Here is a 19,853-nt window from a genome sequence, read left to right on the forward strand (position 1 = left end):
CAATCAACAAATGGGCCAAGGACCTGAACAGACACTTCTCAGAGGAGGATATACAATCAATCAACAAGTACATGAAAAAATGCTCACCATCTCTAGCAGTCAGAGAAATGCAAATCAAAACCACCCTAAGATACCATCTTACTCCAGTAAGATTGGCAGCCACTATGAAGTCAAACAACAACAAGTGCTGGTGAGGATGTGGAGAAAAGGGTACTCTTGTACATTGCTGGTGGGACTGCAAATTGGTGCGGCCAATTTGGAAAGCAGTTTGGAGATTCCTGGGAAAGCTGGGAATGGAACCACCATTTGACCCTGCTATTGCCCTTCTCGGACTATTTCCTGAAGACCTTAAAAGAGGATGCTACAGGGATGCTGCCACATCGATGTTCATAGCAGCACAATTCACAATAGCTAGACTGTGGAACCAACCCAGATGCCCTTCAATAGATGAATGGATAAAAAAAAGTGGCATCTATACACAATGGAGTACTATGCAGCAATAAAAAATGACAAAATCATAGAATTTGCAGGGAAATGGATGGCACTAGAGTAGATTATGCTTAGTGAAGCTAGTCAATCCCTAAAAAACAAATACCAAATGTCTTCTTTGATATAATGAGAGCAACTATGAACAGAGCAGGGAGGAAGAGCAGGAAGAAAAGATTAACATTAAACAGAGACATGAGATGGGAGGGAAAGGGAGAGAAAAGGGAAATTGCATGGAAATGAAGGGAGACCCTCATTGCTATACAATATTACATATAAGAGGTTGTGAGGGGAATGGGAAAATTAACAAGGAGAGAAATGAATTACAATAGATGGGGTAGAGAGAGAAGATGGGAGGGGAGGGGAGGGGGGATAGTAGGGGATAGGAAAAGTAGCAGAATACAACAATTACTAATAGGGCATTATGTAAAATTGTGGATGTGTAACCGACGTGATTCTGCAATCTGCATTTGGGGTAAAATTGGGAGTTCATAACCCACTTCAATCTAATGTATGAAATATGATATGTCATGAGCTTTGTAATGTTGTGAACAACCAATAAAAAAATAAATAAAAAAAAATAAAAAAAATAAAAAAATAAAAAAATAAACTGAGCAATTAGAAGAAAAAAATCTTATTTTGTATCCAGGTGTCACTCTATTCATGCCTTACAACCTCAGGTCAGGGTCCCTGGAAGCAGAACCTGGGAGATCAGTTCTCCTGCCAGTGGCTTGTTGAGGAGAGCTCTCAGGAGAACCTATCAAGGACAGATTTGGAGAGAGGTTGACCAGAGAACTGGGCTCCCCAGGAGCCCCCGCTGAAGCCAGGAGGGTACTCTAGAGTGCAGCAGTGCCATGTCTAGTGGACTGGGCTTCTGTGCCCTGAGCCAGTCCCTCGCTATAGTGAGCCCCCATGACTCCTGAAGGAGTAGAGTGTAATCTCCAAGGTGGTTCTGCCAAGGGCAGTTCTGGAGAGGAAGGTGCAGCTGACCCCTTGCTGGCCTGTAAGGGGCTCTTGGTGTATACAGCAGTCTACTGCATGGACACCTGTATCCATGGCCACTCCTCCCAACTGTTGTTCTGACCAGTTTTCTATCAGACCTTCAGGCTCATCTCTGCAGCTACAGTGAACTTCTTTCTGTTTCACGAACACCCTGAACTCATCCTGCACTAACTGTTGTACCTTCTATTCCCTCTGCTTGGAACATTCTTCTCCTGTCTGTTTGAGTGTTTGCTGCTTCTTGTTGTGGATGTCTCCATAATGTCACCTCCTCTGCCCCACCTATCTGCTCGGTGTGTAGTAGCCCCGCTGGGCAGGCTTGGCCCCGCCTATCAGTCATAACCCTGGTCATGCTGCGATGATATGACTAGTTGTTCTTGTGATTCTCCCTCACGTGTGAGCTTCAGGAGATCAAAGGTCTTGTCTGTCTTCTTCACATGTGTCCCCCAGGCTTCATTTAAGGTCTGGCATGTAATAGATTGTCAGTAAACTTTTGTGGAATGAATGAATGGAGGGAGGAAGAAAGGGAAGAACATTCAAGCCGAGGGAACCATCAAGAACCTCTTGACCTTTTTAGATATATTAGAGGTTGAATCATATGAAACTGCCACATTGAACTGTTTTCCATCTAAGAATGTCAACCTCATAACCTAATAGTTGGCATGGCTCTAATATGAGCAAGTGCAAGGGACCAGGAGGAAAAGAAGCCTGAGGGAGAAGCAGAGACGCTCACAGATGGCATGGCCTGTCATCCAGGTTCATTCCACAGAAGGTCCTTGAGCTGAGATAATGTTTCACATTTGTGGTTCAGGAAAACCACTTTGTGTGTGTGTGATGCATGGTGAGGAAAGCTTATTTAGGACTGAAGACAACAGTTTGGGAGAGAAATGATGAGGTGCATAAATAAGGTAATAGCAGCAGAAAGAGGAGGAGGGTTGGACTGGAGAGCTGGGGAAGTGGGCACGGTGGTGCAAATTTGCAGTCCCAGATATTCTGGAGGATCTCTTGAGTTGATTGAGACCACCTGGGCAACATAGCAAAAGCCTGTCTCAAAAAGAAAAAAAAAATTCTGTGAAGGACTTGAGAGTTGGAAGTAGGGGAAGATAAAGCACCTCAATTCAGGAGCACTGAAAAGATATTCTTCACCTATTCCATATAGAAGAGTATAGTAAAATGTGGTCCTTGGTCTAAGGCACCTAAGCAGAGCAGCTATAGTTGTAGGAGAGAGAAATAAAAAGTGCTCAGGACTTATAACCCCCCAAACTCATGTCTTCACATCCCTATGTTATTGATCAGAAGACTGAAGCTCAGACCCTGGCACGGTCAGTTTGTATGCTTAGAACTCAGCACATATTGATCCCCAAATGTTTTCCTTATTAGAAGTATATGTCATTTCTCTGAAGAAATAATTTGAAGATTAAGATGAAAAAAGTACATTTTAGACAAAAATATTTTGCAACATTGTTCAGTGTTTCTAAGAGTAAAAAAATGTAGATTTTAAAATATAGTCTAAGTTACAACTGTAAAGTGATTGAACTATGAACCTGGAAGTATTTTTATATTAGAAATAATTTGATATTAATTTTTGTGTGTTTTTACAATTTAGCAACTATAAACTGTTGCTCAGTGAGAATCACTCAATGGTAAAAGTTTGTTCCAGTTATGAGGTGGATGCCAAGTTGCTTTCTTTGATACATTTACCTGTTAAAGAGTCTCGAGATTATTATTCATTGGGTGACATTGTTGCAAATGGACACAGTCTTGATGGGAAGATTATCAATGTGCTTGCAGCTGTGAGATCGGTAAGTTAACCCGAACAAAGTCATGTGCAAGTCTTTGTCATCTAATCTGTGTTTAGAATGTGGTCGTCAGAATCAGCTAGGGTAATTTTCCTCCATATCTTAGTAATAAATTGATGAGTTAAGAAAATGGTAACTCTTCTCATTAAAAGGAAAGTGGCATTTTGTCTGAATGAGTAGCTAGAGAACATCGTATTTGAATGCTAAATGCAGCATACGCTATTCTACCTAAAAGTCGTTCACTAACTATTTAAGAGCTTGATGCTTCTGTTAAACAAATATGCAAACAGGAAGGATAAACTTACTGACATGAAGAACCATGATGTTCCCCTAGGGGAAGTTGGAGAAGTAGAGGAATCAGCTCTATGCAAGGTTCTCAGAGCTATCCAGAGACAGGGAGAGCGAGGATGCCCAGGTGGCTCCATGCTGGTGAGAAACGGCTCTCCACAGGCACAAGGATGCTGCCTGTATCACTCCATTCCTCTCAGTGACTGCAGCAAGTTCTGAGCTCTGTGTTGATGGCTAAGCCACTGTGACAGATTTAGAGGTGGACCTCAAAAGTAAAGTTTCATAAAGTAAAGTGCACGCAGAACATTCAAGGGACAAGAGTAATTTTTCAAACATAGAGAAGGATGGTTATCAAAAGGCCCATGTCTAGAGCTTCACACTTCTTGTAGTTGGTATTGGAAGTAACTCCTAACTGTTCTTTGGTATTATGAGCTGAGAGAGCACTGACTTTGCCAGATGGCAGGCTCTGGCTGCATAGGCAATGTCAGTTTGCCCAGCCCCAGCCTACCTCAGCATCTGCCACAGGAGGAACATCAAATATTGTTTTGGATAGAGGAATCAACACCCTACATATCAGTCTTAAAATATAGGATGTACCACTTTCTAGGCAATTTCAGTTCAATCTGTCAATCAAGTGTGCATGCTGCTTGATTTCCTCCTGGTGCTGCATGATGCATTACATTTATAATGTGGTAGGAACTGTCTCAGAGCCCTGCACAGTGGCCACATCTCTAATCCCAACTTTTCAGGAGGTTAAGATAGTAGGATCACATGTGTGGAGCCAGCCCCAGCATCTGAGCAAGAGTTTGTCTCAAACTACAACAAAGAGTTGGGAGTTTAACTCAGTGGTTTGCCTCAATATGTACACAAACAAAACCCCACAGCCCCCCACAAGCCTGGGACCCTCTTCCACATGTCACATGACTTATTTTCATGCCCCTTGTCACCTGTTAACTCCAGCCCCTTACATTTCCTCACCAGTGTTTGCCCTGTTCACTGTTCCCTCTCACCTCACTTAAAACTCCTCCCTGGACACCTCCCACCACCCCTGTTGCCCACGGCATGGCTGACAGCCCTCCTTCTTTGACTTTCTCTGCCAGAGCCTGGTTCTTGGCATGTTTACATCTTTCTTCAGTTCCTTCCCCCAGGGATCAATCCTGCGTGTAGGTGCAGAGGTGACAGTAGCACAGAGGGTCGCCAACTGACTGCTCGGGACCTTGGCTGTGAGGCCACCAGAGGTGCTTGCTGTTCTCATAGGAGCACCCATTGGTTGGAGACAAAGGCCCTTGAGTGGGCCTCTGCTTCTTCAAATCAGACACCATCTGAAAGTGTTTTCCTATATGCCCCTCATTTGACTCAGCACCTTATGCCTTTGAAGAAGGCAAGAGGTATCAATATTCAGGACACTGAGGCCCAGAAGGACAGTGCATTCTGTCACGCGAACTCCATGTGCTGAAACCTTGGGACACACAGACGTTGAAAATCCACTTCCTACCCTCAAGACGGCTAGATAGCTTCCACCAGGGGGACTGCCATACAGCAATTGTCCTGGCAGGTTGAAAAGACTCACTCTTAACTTTAAGCACATATGTCTATATCTCTCTTCAAAGTGTGCATAATGTAGAGCTTCAGCTAAGTACACTTAGTTCAAATAGAAGGTGCCTTAAAAATCACCAAAAATATATTAGTGGTTCTTGGTATTTTAATATTTCTAATTTAAAGTTTAAGTAAACATTTGAGCATTTATACCAACAAATATTTAAATACCTCTACATCTGTAGGTGAATAATAATGATTTCCTTCAATTTCTAAGGTTGGAGAACCAAAATATTTTACAACTTCAGACCGAAGAAAAGGCCAGAGGTGTGAAATCAAACTCTATGATGAGACAGAACCGTCTTTCACATTGACATGGTAACCCTCCACATGCACTCCAAACATGACATTCTGCTGCTGTCACTGAGACAGAATGCTTTCCTCTTATCCAAGGACAATGATTCAGCCTCCTTCAGTAGTACATACCTGTAATCCCAGTACTAGGGAGAGAGAGGCAGGAGGATCTCAAGTTGGAGGTTAGCCCCAGCGACTTAGACTCTGTCTATCTCAAAATAACAAAAAGGCATGGGATATAGCTCAGTGATAGAGTACTCCTGGGTTCAACCCAAGCACCATCCACACACATCCACACACAAATGAATTTCATATCAACAAAAGAATAATGATAGAGATAAATGATGTGAAAAAAATAAACCTATCTCTTGAATGTCGACCTATTGTAGGCCATCTTAAAACAAGATCTTTATATAGCATAGAATTGCTTAGATGGACTCCACTGTGATTATTTTATTATTATATTCTGTTTTATAATAATGGTGTTTTATTAGGTTACTTTTAAATGAAACAAGCCCAAATTTGCAACTCATTGGTGGTACCCTGAGTGGAATGGAGCACAGAGTGGGGTTGTGCCCTAGAGCGCCACAGTGTACAAGGACTTGTTCAGATGCTCAGTGCTCAGGCACCAAAGGAAACCATTGAAAAGTGTCTTCCACCATCAAGTCCCCTGAGAGATTTATGTTGGGAAGCCCTACTTTAATGGTCTGGAAAAGTCTTTAGACTTTCAGTCACTGCATTCTAACTAGCCAGAAGGCACCAAGAATGGGAAAATAGAGTTTTGGTAGAGCAGAAGAGCTCGTTAGAGGAGAGTGTATGTTGAAAGAGTGATTCATCACATAGAGGCCAGGTGCTCTGTGAGTCCCCAAGTAGAAGCAAATGTCCTTAACTTCCATCTTTGAACACCCAGGAGACTGTTGACCGCAATCATTGAGGCTTGTTTTAATCCTTCTTTTTTCTTTTCCTTTCTTCCTTTTTCATTTTCTTTCTTTCTTTTTAAATAATGTGTCAGTACCAGATTTTTCTAATGTATTCGATTTGTTTCACTTTTTTTTTTTTTAACAAATGCAGTTGGGATAATGAATCTATTCTACTTGCACAGAGGTGGATGCCACAGGAAACAGGTACCGGAATTCTGTGATTGTGTTCAATACTTACCATTTTTATCCCCCCATGTAATAATTTTAAAATGGCTTTTCCCCAAAAACAGTAATATTTGCCTCAGATGTAAGAATAAACTTTGACAAATTTCGGAACTGCATGACAGCAACTGTGATCTCAAAAACCATTATTACGACTAATCCAGGTAAAGGGCTTCTGAAAGTTTTTCATCCTTTTGGAAATGACCATATACATATTCCAGCATTTGTGAAGTATATTTAAGAATGAAATCACAACTTGAATTTAATTTTAATTGAAGGGAAAAGTTGCTTTGCATGACTTTTTAAAAATTTAAAATCAGTGTATATTTTATATTTTTACTAAAGAAATGTGAAAAATCAGGCTAATTTTTAAAGCAACATTCATTGTGATGATTTTTGAGAGGTCAGTATTATTGAATAGCCTAAATTATTGACTATTTAAAAAGTAAATTCATCCAGGTATGGTGGCACACACCTGTAATCCCAACAATTTGAGAGGCTGAGGGAGGAGGATTGCAGGTTCAAGGCCAGCCTCAGCAACTTAGACCCTGTCTCAAAATAAAAAATATAAAGCCTGAGGATAGAGCTGTGGCAGAGCACCCCTGGGTTCAACTTTGAGTGCCATAAAAATAAATTAAGTAAATAAATAAAAAGTAAGTCAGGTTTTACCACATTGAGATGACTTTTACTGCTAAGACACTGAAAAAGTATGAATACACATAGGGTATCATTGGTTCATGACTTCAGCACCCAGAGGCCCCCTGGAGTGGGTGCTGAAGAAGTCACAGTTCAGCATGAGTCAGGGAGCTGGACTTGGGGAGGGCCCAGGGCTGCTGCCTGAGTGTGCTCAGGGTGTTCACAATGTAGATGGAGGATCATCTTAGCACTGCCAAGGAATGCAGAATTACCAGACATGGAATAATCCAAGCTCAAGAAGACATGGGGGGGCTGGGGTTGTGGCTCAGATAGAGTGCTCACCTAGCATGTGTGAGGCACTGGGTTCGATCCTCAGCACCACATAAAGATAAAATAAAAGTATAGTTTCCACCTACAACTAAAAAATAAATGTTAAAAAAATAGGACATAGATACTCAAAAGTGTCTTTCTAAAAATAAGCCCTCAGCATTACCAGTGACTCAGAGTGATAAGAAAAATCTATGTTTTTTGCCAAACCATTATCAGAGTTATTAGAAGAGATACAATGTAGAATATGAGATTATGAAACTTTTAATGTAGGGTTACTGAGTCATACACGCCTATTGCCTGACATTGTTCCCTTGGAAGCAGTGCCATGGGTGTGACCCAACCAGCTCTCATGTACCAAGCACATGTTCTGTCCTCGTGCTGTCTAGGGTCCAGGGACAAAGCCCACAAATTTCTCCACTCTCACAGAGCTCATGTTTCAACTGAGGAGAGACAGATGATAAATAATAAAGAAAATATACCCACAAATTATGAAATGTCTGCGAAAAAGAGGAGCAGGGTCGGGAGGATCCAGAGAGCCCACATGTGCAATCTTACAGGGTGGCCAGGTGGGCCTTGCTGCAGGGACTGTCTGAGCAGGGACTGGTGGGGAGGCAAGGGGTAACCCTAAGGGAAAGACATCCCAGGCAGAGGGATTAGCCTGCACACAGGCTCTGAGGTTGCTGTGTGCCTGTGTGGGAAGAATGGCAAGAGACCACTGTGGCTGGAGCCCAGGGCGCTCAGGGAGAGGAACAGGAGGAGGATCAGATGAAGGCCTCGGGGGCTGCCACAAGGGCACTGGCTGTCACTCTGGAGGGTTGGGGAGCAGGCCAGGGGTGGAGTGGAACAGTGGAGTTGTCTGGCCAAGTTCTGGAAGGATCACTCCTGCTGCTCTGTTGAAGCTTGATGGTGACCACTGCCAAGGTCTCTTCTTAACACTTAGGAGCATAATGCCACTCTTCAGTTCCTGGGGTTTTCTGGAGAGTGTTACTATGGTTTTTTATTTTAAATAATGTATTAATGCGAATAGTTTATTGTTATATTTAGTAATATTATTGATAGAAAGTTACTACCCTGGATTGGGGATAGAGTAGTTTCCTACTCTAGAAGTTTCCTAGAGTAGTTTCCCATGCCTGAGCCCCTGGGTTACACGCCCAGCAAGCGTGCACACACACACACACACACACACACACACACAAAAGACAAAAATAAAGGAAGGAGGAAAGGAAGGACATCTGCACCCTCTGAGAGTAAGTTTGATCTGAGAAAAGATCTAAAAATTGGATTTGTTTGGTGGAAAAATCATCAAACTTAACTAATTAAAAATTCAATAAAATCAGCCAGGCATAGTGGCACATTCCTATAATCCTAGTGACTTAGGAGCCAAGGCAGAAGAATCCCAAGTTCAAGGTCAGTCTCAGTAACAGTGAGACCTTGTCTCAAAAAACAAAACATGTACAGTAGATAGCTTAAATTTAATATGCCAAGGAGACCAGTTTAAAGGGGGGTACTCATAAGAGTGTGTAAATGTGTGTGCTTGTTTAATTCGGCCTGATTTCTAATTTAGTGGGCTATGCCTACCTTTAGAAATGAAGAACCTCTAAATGGCTTATATGTTCATCCTCATCAGGATGTTAAGCTCTCCTTATGCTTTCTCTGCACCAAGAGCGATCATCAGAGCAGAATTCTGCCTTCCCCACAGTCAGTTGGGATCATCCTGTTGTCAGTAGAAGCCTGTGTGTGGTGTCTGCACCCCACCCCTCCTACCAGCTCCTATCTCAAGAAGCTAGTTGGTCTGGTTGCTGTAGCCTGCTCAGCAGCTGCTCCCATGAGTGGTGCCGCAGTTCTGTTAGTGCCTCAAAAACATTCGTTTGTCCACCCATTAATTTACAAATATTCATTGAATGCCTTTTATTTGCCAGGCATTAACTTAAATTCTTTGTGGAAAGTAGGAATGAATGAATTATCATAACCCAGAAATGGAAAGGCACGATCTGCTTAGGAGGAATTTATAGTCTAGTTCTGATGAAGAGTAGTGATGAGACGTGCATGATGGGAGCAGGAGCAGAGCTTTTAAATCTGCCCAAGGGAGTCAGGGCAATCTGTAGAATGCTTAGGTGGGATGGAGCACTTAGTCACATGTCAGAGGCTGGGTTCTTGGGACTGAAGGGCATTAGAATCCCTTTTTCAGAATCACCTTCTAGCATTCTGGAGCACCTACCAACTATTCTTGAAAAAACTCATTCCACTATTCCGGTTTGAAAAGCAAGACATTAAAATAACTTCTTTTTTCAGTACTGAGGATTGTAACCTGGGGGTGCTTTACATCTCCACTCCTTTTTATTTTAAGATAGGGGGTCTCCCTAAATTTCTCATCTGGCCTTGAACTTGTGATCCTCCTGCCTCAGCCTCCCAAATCACTGGGATTACAGGTGTGTGCCACCACACCTGGCTAAAATAATCTTTTTTTAAAAAAAGCATTTCTTATTAGGAAAGAAATATATATGAAATTCAGAAAAATGCATAAAATAATTAAAAAGGAACATAAAGATAATCTATAACCCACCATAATTTCCTTCATGTATATTTTTACAGATAATTTTGAATATATACTTTTTCTTTTTTATTTTAATTTTTTTTTATTGGTTGTTCACAACATTACAAAGCTCTTTATACTTTTTCAATTAAAAGTGTATTTCCTTGGGATGGGGCTGTGGCTCAGTGGTAGAGTACCCCCCCTCGTATGTGTGAAGCACTAGGTTCAATCCTTAGCACCTCATAAAAATAAATTAAGGTATCATATCTATCTACAACTAAAAAAAATATTTTAAAAAAGTGTATTCCTGTACCACGTAGTTTTGTAAATGCTCTTTTTACTAGCAACTTCTAGTGCACACTGCCCATGTTGGCAGAGCTCTGCGACACATTGTTAGTGGTTGAGTGATATTCTATTCAATTTCATTCTTATATGTCTTGTTTTTTACTGTTAAAAGTAACTTTGGATCCTTCATGGTGGTTTAAAAGATAATCAGTTTGCTTTTTCCTTATTATGCGTTTTCAATTGAAGACACACCAGAAGCTAACATCCTAATGAATTTTGTAAGAGAAAATAAAGAAACAAAAGTTGTGGCTGATGAGATTGACACTTATTTGAAAGAATCCATAAATTGTAAGTGACTCTTTAATTATTTTTTTTTTTTTTAAACAGGCTAGAATTGGGCTGTAAACTTTTGATTTGACTTACTGAAAGGCACCATATTCTTAGTCTGTAACTACTATATTTCCACTTTTAAAAAGCTAGATTAAAACTTTGGAGGCTTTTATTACCACTAGGCAATGATGAAAAGTAATGACTCTCTCCCCAGAAAAGTGCTATGCCAACAAATATAATTTGGCATAAGATACTGTGTTCAGTAGGCCCTGGGTTCAATCCTCAGCACTGAAAAACAAAAGAAAAAAAAACTTTAGATTTTCTGGTGAGCCTCTGCTATCTGGGTGGACTGCTGGCATCCCCCAGTCTGTGGCTTTGTAATGGTATCTCTTGATGACCACGAATTCTTCATTAAATGACAATTTTTCATTGTTTTCCTTTTTGCCTATTGTTTGCTTTTTATCATATTACATAATTGGTTTAATTTAGTAAACATCATGATCTTGTTAATCAAAGCTAGCTGTGCGCTCTCAGTTGGACCCTGGACTTTTTCCTTGGGTGTGATCCTTCTGGTTCTTACCGAGTACTTGCAACTGAAATCCTTCTTATTTTTAGTGAATACAATAGTTGATGTCTATACAGTTGAACAGCTAAAGGCTAAAGCTTTGAGGAATGAAAGAAAACTGGATCCTTTCTATGGCATTCTTTATGCTTACATTTCTACACTGAACATCGACCATGAAACCATGAAAGTAGTTCGAAATAGATGGTAAGGTAACAAGTTATTTTTAGCAAATTCATTTTTATAAGAAATAATTGTTAAAACATTTTAGATTACAAAAGTTAAAGCATTTCTTTGACATAATAGTGTTACTTATTTGAGGGAAATGTATAAATAAATAAACCAAAATTAAAAGTTTTCATGGCAGCTGGGTGCAGTGGCACTCACCTCTAATCCCAGGGGCTGGGGAGGCTGAGGCAGGAGAATCTCGAGTTCAAAGCCAGCTTCAGCAACTGTGAGGCACTAAACTACTCAGTGAGACCATGTTTCTAAGTAAAATACAAAATAGGGCTGGGAATGCAGCTCAGTGGTTGAGTGCCCCTGAGTTTAATCCCTGGTACCAAAAAAATATTTTTTAAAAAAGTTTTCATGGCAGACTATTTAGATTCAAAGATTATAATTGACTTTTTGGGGTGGGGGGGTACTGGGGATTTTACCCAGGAGTGCTTTACCACTAAACCACATTTCTAACCCTTTTAATTTTTATTTTGAGACAGGGTCTCACTAAGTTGTTTTGGCTGGTCTTGAATTAGTAATCCTCCTGCCTCAGCCTCCTGAGTCTCTGGGATTGCAAGTATGTTGCTACAACACCCAGCTATAATTGATTTTTTTAAAAATATGTTAGTTGTCTTTGTCTTGGGTTATACCTCAGCACTTGCCTAGCACATGTGAGACCCTAGGTTTCGATCCTCAGCACCACATAAAGATAAATAAATAAAATAAAGGTATTATATCCATCTACAACTACAATATATATATATTGTCAATGGGCCTTTATTTTATTTATTTATATGTAGTGCTGAGAATCGAACCAGTCCCAGTGCCTCACACATGCTAGGCAAGCACTCTACCACTGAGCCACAACCACAGTCCCTAACTGACTGTTTTTAAATTTTTTTTCTTTAGCTGTAGATGGACACAATAACTTTATTTTATTTATTTTTATGTGTGCTGAGGATCCAACCCAGGGCCTTGCACGTGCTAGGCGAGCACTCTACTGCTGAGCCACAACCCCACCCCCCTAATTGACATTTTTTGATATATATATTTTTTGTAGTTGTAGATGGACAGCATGCCTTTATTTTGTTTATTTTTATGTGGTGCTAAGGATCGAACCCAGTGCCTTACACATGCTAGGCAAGCACTCTGCCACTGCACTACAACCCCCCTAATTGACTTTTTTTTTAATGTTTTTTTTAAGAGAGAGTGAGAGAGAGAGAATTTTAATATTTATTTTTTAGTATTTGGAGGACACAACATCTTTTTTGGATGTGGTGCTGAGGATCGAACCTAGGCCACACGCATGCCAGGCGAGCACACTACCTCTTGAGCCACATCCCCAGCCCTAATTGACTTTTAAAGTAAAATAAAATTACCGTATTTCTGCAATCCTTAAATATAAAGATGTAATAGTTTTAGCTGGAATAACAGACTTGTCTTAAAGTTAGTAGAAAACTGGTTGTCGGGCTGGGGATGTGACTCAAGCGGTAGCACGCTCGCCTGGCATGCATGCGGCCCGGGTTCGATCCTCAGCACCACATACAAACAAAGATATTGTGTGTCCACTGAAAACTAAAAAATAAATATTAAAAAAAAAGAAAGAAAACTGGTTGTCATGTCTGTAGCAATGTGATTCTCCACTGCAGAAATGTGTGACCTCTCTCCGAGGTCAAGGTCATATCTCCTTGCATGGACAGTGAGCCCCAGAAGATTAAGAAATCGTGACCAGACCATGCTTGGCAAAAAACATCTAAAGTGTTATTGTGAAAGTACCCTGTGGATTTTTGTAATTCAAATTTTTATTGAAGTAAGTCTCAATTCACATGGAATTGTTAGAAATAATACAGGGAGCTCTCTCACATCCTTGTCTGGCGTTCCCCCAGGGGAAACATTTGCCAGCTATTGTACCTCACCACAGCCAGGACTAAGTCCTTTCAATGCCATGGTCATATTCAGGCTTGTGCAGATTCCACGAGGTCATTTGTGTGTGTGTGCCTGTTCTGCACATTTCCATCACTGTGTGGGTATGTGTCTGACTCCAGAAGACATCGCCTTCTGGATTCCTGCCCTCAGCTCACCTGCAACAGCAAGGAAGGGACATGACTGCACATGTCAGTGTGGAAGCCTAAGCCCAAGACTGCAGCTGTCCTGAGAAGGGACAAGTGTGGGCTGAGTGCAGAAGAGGAAGGTCCCCCCCCCCCGGGGCAATGAGATGGTAGGACCTCTGGTTGGGTGGGACCCCAGTAGAGGGAAGGGAGGAGGGCAGACAGTGGGAGGACGTGGACTCAGCCTCTGTGGTCACAGGTGGAAAAGAATTCAGTTTGGAATTGTGCCTGGGAAGCTCCTCACCCCTGTCTCAGGTCCTGCCTGGCACTGAGTGCTCGTTCCACATGCTGACTCACATGTTGAAGGACAGTTCTAGAGTTCAAATTTGTCACTTAGGATCATCAAATTGTATCATCATTTTGTTTCTTTTCAGTTCCAGCTGTGGTTATGTTCTTAATGAAGCATCCAATGCTTGTACAACTTGCAACAAAGGTTCTTCAGGATTTAGATCTGTTTTTCCCAGCTTCCACATGTTGGTTGATCTTACTGACCACACAGGTACCCTCCATTCCTGTAGTCTCACAGGAAGTGTTGCTGAGGAGACCTTGGGCTGCACGGTAAATAGCAATAATGATGAAATATCTAGAAATATTTCCAAACTGAATTCCTTTTTTAAAAATATTTTTTGGGTTGAGGATGTGGCTCAAGTGGTAGTGCGCTCGCCTGTCTTGCGTGCGGCCCGGGTTCGATCCTCAGCACCACATACAAACAAAGATGTTGTGTCCGCTGATAACTAAAAAATAAATATTAAAATTTAAAAAAAATTTTAGTTGTAGATGGACATAATATCTTATTTTAGTTAGTCAGTTTTTTTAATGTGGTGCTGTGGATTGAACCCAGTGCCTCATGCATGCTAGGCAAGTGTCTTATCACTGAGCCACAACCCCATCCCTCCAAATGGAATTCTTTTCCTCAAAAATAAGCTTATTTTGAAGAACATTTGACAGAAATTAATCACTAATAAAGAGGTCTGGGGAAAAACATCGTGGCTTAAACACACAATTGCTTTAATGAACAAATTATTACATATTGCATATTAAAATCCTAGCTAACATTGATTATTATGAATAATGACTGAGGCCTTCAGCAAAGTGGGGGTGCTAAACACGATGTTTTATACAGTCAGGTAACAATGGGTCAAACAACATGTTGGCGATGCTGGCCAGGCATTCAGTGGCTGTTCCAGAAGGAGGGCCTGGTCAGATTTCTTCTGTCCAGCTGTATAAATTCAGCCATGTATTCTCTCCCTGGCATGGTTGCTTCAGAACACCTGGAGGCTGGGCTAGCACCTGCATTTGATGATAGGCAGATGTTTTTTATTGATAAAACCATCTTATTGAGCTGGGTTGTGGCTCAGTGGTAAAGTGCTTGCCTAGCATGTGTAAGGCACTGGTGTTCGATCCTCAGCACCACATTTAAAAAATATATATTGTGTCCATCTAAAACTAAAAAAAATAAATATTTAAAGAAAAAAAACCATCTCATTAGCATGTGCTAAGCCCTGGATTTGATCCCCAGTACCAAACCAAACACAATAAAATATCTATTAAAAGTTAGCTTCTGCTTTTCTTTGGGCAATGCTGGGGTTTGAACCAAGGGCCTTATGCACTTGCCAGACAAGCCTGTACCACATCTTTGTTCCCAACCTGTGAATGGCTTTGGAGATTCTGTTTGTAGCTTTTTTTTTTTTTTTCTTTATATCCTCTGTAAAAAGAATTGATCTGGGTGATTACTAAGAATAATATTCTATTTCTCATGAGCAAGTTTGTTTCATAATGTTGTCAAAATGAGTCAAGTATTTATACTTCAGAAATGTGTTTGATCTTTTTTTTTTGTGTGTGTGTGTGTTTGATCTTTTCTAACTAGGTGAATGAGTTTCTTGTAATGACGGATGAACAGAAAACAGCATTGAAGTGGCAATTTCTTTTGGAAAGAAGCAAAATTTATGTAAAAGTCAGTTTATTTTTATAGTACTGCTACTCTGTATATTCAAACAATGAAGAAATGTACATGACCAAATAAATTAGGGAACTCTTTTTTCATTGCTGAGGATAAATCCTAGGGCCTTGCTTATATTAAACAAATGCTCCACCACTGAACTATTCCCCCAGCCCAGGAACTTATTATTTTTAATAATTTCCAATTCTGCTGGGTGTGGTGGTGCACATCTGTATTCCCAACAGCTCAGGAAGGCTGAGGCAGGAGGATCGCAAGTTCAAAGCCAGCCTCAGCAATGGTGAGGCGCTAAGCAACTTGGTGAGACCCTGTATCTAAATAAAATACCAAATAGGTCTGGGGATATGACTCAGTGGTTGAATGCCCCGAGTTCAATCCTCAGTACCAAATAAGTATATAAAGCAAGCCCAATTCGCAGATTGCAGTAGGATTTGGTTCCCCTAGAAATAATGAAAATCATATAGTCTAAATGGAGTTAGAGATAACACCAAGAAATAGACCAACAAAGCAAATATCCTTTAATGTGAACTTCAGGACAAGGCAGTACACTCCAGAGTGAAAACTGGGCTGTCCCTAGCCCTCCCCACCGTGTGGCACTGTCCTTCACTGAGCGAGGGTAATGGCATGAGAGAGATTGGCACAATGGCACAGTCGGGGGCTTAGCTTCTGGCATGAGAGCGATTGGTCTGAATCCCAATTCCATCACTCCCGTGCTGCCACTGGGAGATGAGTGGCCTTCTCCAAGCTGGTGAAGCTCATGGCCCTGTAGTGCTGCACAGTCAGAGCTGGCCCCTGAAGCAGGAGCTATGCTTCAGTGTGGAACCTTAGTGCACAGGTGTGGAAAGGGGAGAGGCATCGAGACAAACACCCCTGACCCCAGTGAGGACAACAAATGTTGCCATGTGCCCAGGTCACAGGGAGGGGACTTGGCCCACACATTGTTCTCCACAGTCACACCTAAGGCTGTGGTGCTCTGGTCGACGTGAGTTTTATGTACTGACAGTTACTGTACTGGGATTTAATACTGAAAGCACATTCATGAGCAGACATATCATTTGACCTCAGACTCCAGAACCTCACGGTGTGTGCTGGGGAGAGGGTGGGAGCAACAGGGTAAGCACTGTGCTGCTGTGAAGGTGGTGCTGCCCCACAGAGGCTGAAACTGTTTCTGCTTTTCCACCTCGCCTCTCACACAGGCGTGACCATCCCTAGGCAGGCTTCCTTTCCTTGTGGCCTCAAGCATCTCTAAAATGCAGATGTGCAGTAGCCAGTGGTCACGCCAGTGTTTATAGGGCCTGGTTTTGAGGAGGACTAGCAGCCATGTACTGCATCTCCTCAGACTCTCAGGGGCCCAGGGAGTACTGACTGTTCCCTATCTGGATACCCTCAAGTCCTTGCTTAGGAGTTTGATCACTTTAAATTCATGGAAACTTTCTCACAGTTTTCCAAACTGGGCTCAACTATAATAACAAATTGCCCTCAAGCAAAGGGATATTGTATTCCAAAGAGTATGTTTAAAATACTGGGCTTTGAACCCCAGGCCTTCTGCATGCTAGCCAAGTGCTATACCAGTTGAGTTCATTCCCAGTCTCTAAGAGGTATTTAAGTTGGATTTAACAGAGATTTTGAGGAGGTATAGCATGATCCTACTATATCCTACAATGTGATAGAGATCATGAGAATCAAACACAGTTTCAACCGCTATAATTAGAACAGAACAGCAGCTTAAAAAATAAGAACTTCACATTGCTAACACTATAAAGCCAAAATCTTCCTATACAGATGGATCATTGTATACACTTCCCATATGTACACTAAAAATAATGTTTCTCCCAGCTTCTTGGGAGGCAGAAGGAAAAGAATCACAAATTTGAGATCAGCCCGGGCAATTTAGCAAAGTTAAAAATAAAAAGGGATGGGGATGTAGCTCAGGGATAAAATGCTCTTGGGTTCATTCTGTACCACCACAAAAAGAAAAGAAAAACAAATTCCACCCTTGCTACTCAAAATGGTTCTTTTGGAGTGATTTCAAAGAAAGGTATTCATTTTAGTGTTTCAAACCACATGGTAAGTCGGAAGCAATGGCGCACACCTGTAATCCCAGCTACTTCAGAGACTCAGGCAGGAAGACTGCAAGCTTGAAACCAGCCCTGGCAAAAGGGACTAGGGATGTAGCTCAGTAGTATAGTGCTCCTGGGATCAATCTCCAGTACCAAAAATTTTAAAAAAGTATTTTTCTAAGTCATTTAGTCTGGTATTAGTATTAAAAAATAATTTTCAAAAAAGTAAAACCATGACTCTCATATAAAAATAAAATGAACACAGCCAAGGATTTAACTCATTAATTAATGAAGGGACCAATAAGATGCAAAAAAAATTGTTCAAGCTAGGCATGGTGGCACATGCCTAAAATCCTAGTGACTCAGGAGGCTGAGACTGGAGGATCACAAGTTCAAGGCCAGCAAACAAACAAACAACTATAACAACAAAAAAATTAAAAGATGTAGCTCAGTGGTAGAGGACCCTGGGTTTAATTCCCAGTACCTAAATAAATAAATAAATAAATAAATAAATAAATAAATAAAAAGAAAAGAAAGAAAGAGTTCAGGGGCTGGGGTTGTTGCTCAGTGGTAGAGTGCTTGCCTAGCATGTGTGAGGCCCTGATTTCGATCCTCAGCACCACGTAAAAGTAAGTAAAGTTATTGTGGTCATTTACAACCAGAACAAAAATATTTTTAAAAATATAGTTCAAAGTAGAATCAGAAAGACAGACATAGGCAGACAATCAGAAATGCTGAACTGGGTTTGGGTTTGCAGATGCAAACTCTCTTCCACAGGCAGAATCAATCATCTTCTCCCAGATAAGGTTCAGTAGGCCCCACTAACAAGTGGGGCCTCTATCACAATCAGTTACCAGGACCCACAATCAGAGAAGGCTCAGCCAGTGCAGTGGTGGGTGTAGCCCCCATAGAGCCAGACAGCTCTAAAGGTCCCCTGCCAGTCCTGACCAAGGTAGCGTCCCCTGAAGGGAGTTAACTTTGCTGCCCATTTACAGTTTCAGTTTTTCCTGAAGTTGGTACATTTTTCTCTCTTAGTCTTTGAAATTAAAGAGGTTAAGTCCTTCCACTCTTTATTAAATGCAATGTTGGTGAAAGTACTTGTAAATGATAGAAATAAGACATTACTGTTAAATCACTCAATTCCCAGTTGGCCTAACAGATGTCTCTGCTGCAGTCTGTCACCACTGATACTCTGAACACACAGTAAATTCTCTTTCTACATGTGGGATTTGTAATCCCAACTTTCCTCCCTGAGAGAAGTGACATGAAAAGGGAAGTGGATTTTACAAAGCCATTGCAGAAGCCAGACCCGTAATTTCTCTCCTCTGCTCTGCCTGGGACTAGATCTTTCCATCATCTGACAACCCTAATTAAATGTTTTTTGGGTTTTGTTTTGGTTGGGTTCTGGAGATTGAATCCAGGGGCACTCTACCATTGAACTATATCCACAGCTCTTTTTAAAAATTGTACTCTTGAGACATAGTGTCATTACGTTGCCCAGGCTGGCCCCAAACGGTCAAGCCTCCTGCCTAAACCTCTACAGGCACTGGGATTACAGGCCTGCACCACTGTGCCCAGCTCTAATTGAAGTTTATGTTAACATAGTAAACAAAACTTTTGTTTTAGTTCTCAATTTGTAGTGACTGGTTTTCAATTTTATATTCAAGGCAGTGTTTAAAACTAACCCTCTCTTTTCCTCCCTCCAGTTTGTTTTGTCGCACAGAGCCAGGGGTGGACTGAGAATCAGCATACTCTCATGTAAGCTTGCAGATCCTGCTGAGGCAAGTAGGAATTTGTCTGGACAAGGACATGTGTAAAACCCAATGTCATTTTAAAGTCTGGAAAACTGTAGGAGTTTCTGTTCTTTAAAATGGAATGCTAATTTGAAGGTTACAGATAAAATCGTGTTGTTTAAGTGTGGCGAGAAGTTCTATGATTGTCCTGTGCTCCCTGTGCAGTTGGTCTGTGGCCAGTCTGAACTCTCACCTGCACTCACTCACTCCTTGGAGGCTGTTTCTCCTGACTCTGCCTGGCCCCATGCTGGAGAACGTTTATGTGGGTTAATAAACACACTCACTCTGCAGAAGTGAGTGATCTTTTCTCTTAGGCTGCCTTACCTTGTCTTGGTCCTGTGGAAAAAGATTGAACACTCTCAAAATGCCTTTCTTTGAGTAGGGCCACAGCTCGTCCTGACAGGAAAATGAGGGGCTCCCAGAGTTGGTGGGAAGAGCA

The 19,853-nt window shown here is 41.4% G+C and overlaps 1 protein-coding gene across 1 annotated transcript in view; it reads left to right on the forward strand.

Annotated features, from left to right (window-relative positions):
* Meiob (meiosis specific with OB-fold) overlaps positions 1 to 19,438 on the forward strand; it is a 35,591-nt gene extending 16,153 nt beyond the window's left edge. The window contains exons 6-13 of the mRNA XM_026385559.2: positions 3,092 to 3,287; positions 5,386 to 5,486; positions 6,534 to 6,586; positions 6,673 to 6,768; positions 10,635 to 10,736; positions 11,334 to 11,487; positions 13,979 to 14,162; positions 19,328 to 19,438. Of these exons, the coding sequence (XP_026241344.2) occupies positions 3,092 to 3,287; positions 5,386 to 5,486; positions 6,534 to 6,586; positions 6,673 to 6,768; positions 10,635 to 10,736; positions 11,334 to 11,487; positions 13,979 to 14,162; positions 19,328 to 19,438 (997 nt within the window). The remainder of the gene's footprint in view (positions 1 to 3,091; positions 3,288 to 5,385; positions 5,487 to 6,533; positions 6,587 to 6,672; positions 6,769 to 10,634; positions 10,737 to 11,333; positions 11,488 to 13,978; positions 14,163 to 19,327) is intronic.
* Positions 19,439 to 19,853: the final 415 nt, after the last annotated feature.

This window comes from Urocitellus parryii, chromosome 9 (genome assembly GCF_045843805.1).
Source record: "Urocitellus parryii isolate mUroPar1 chromosome 9, mUroPar1.hap1, whole genome shotgun sequence".
NCBI lineage: Eukaryota > Metazoa > Chordata > Mammalia > Rodentia > Sciuridae > Urocitellus > Urocitellus parryii.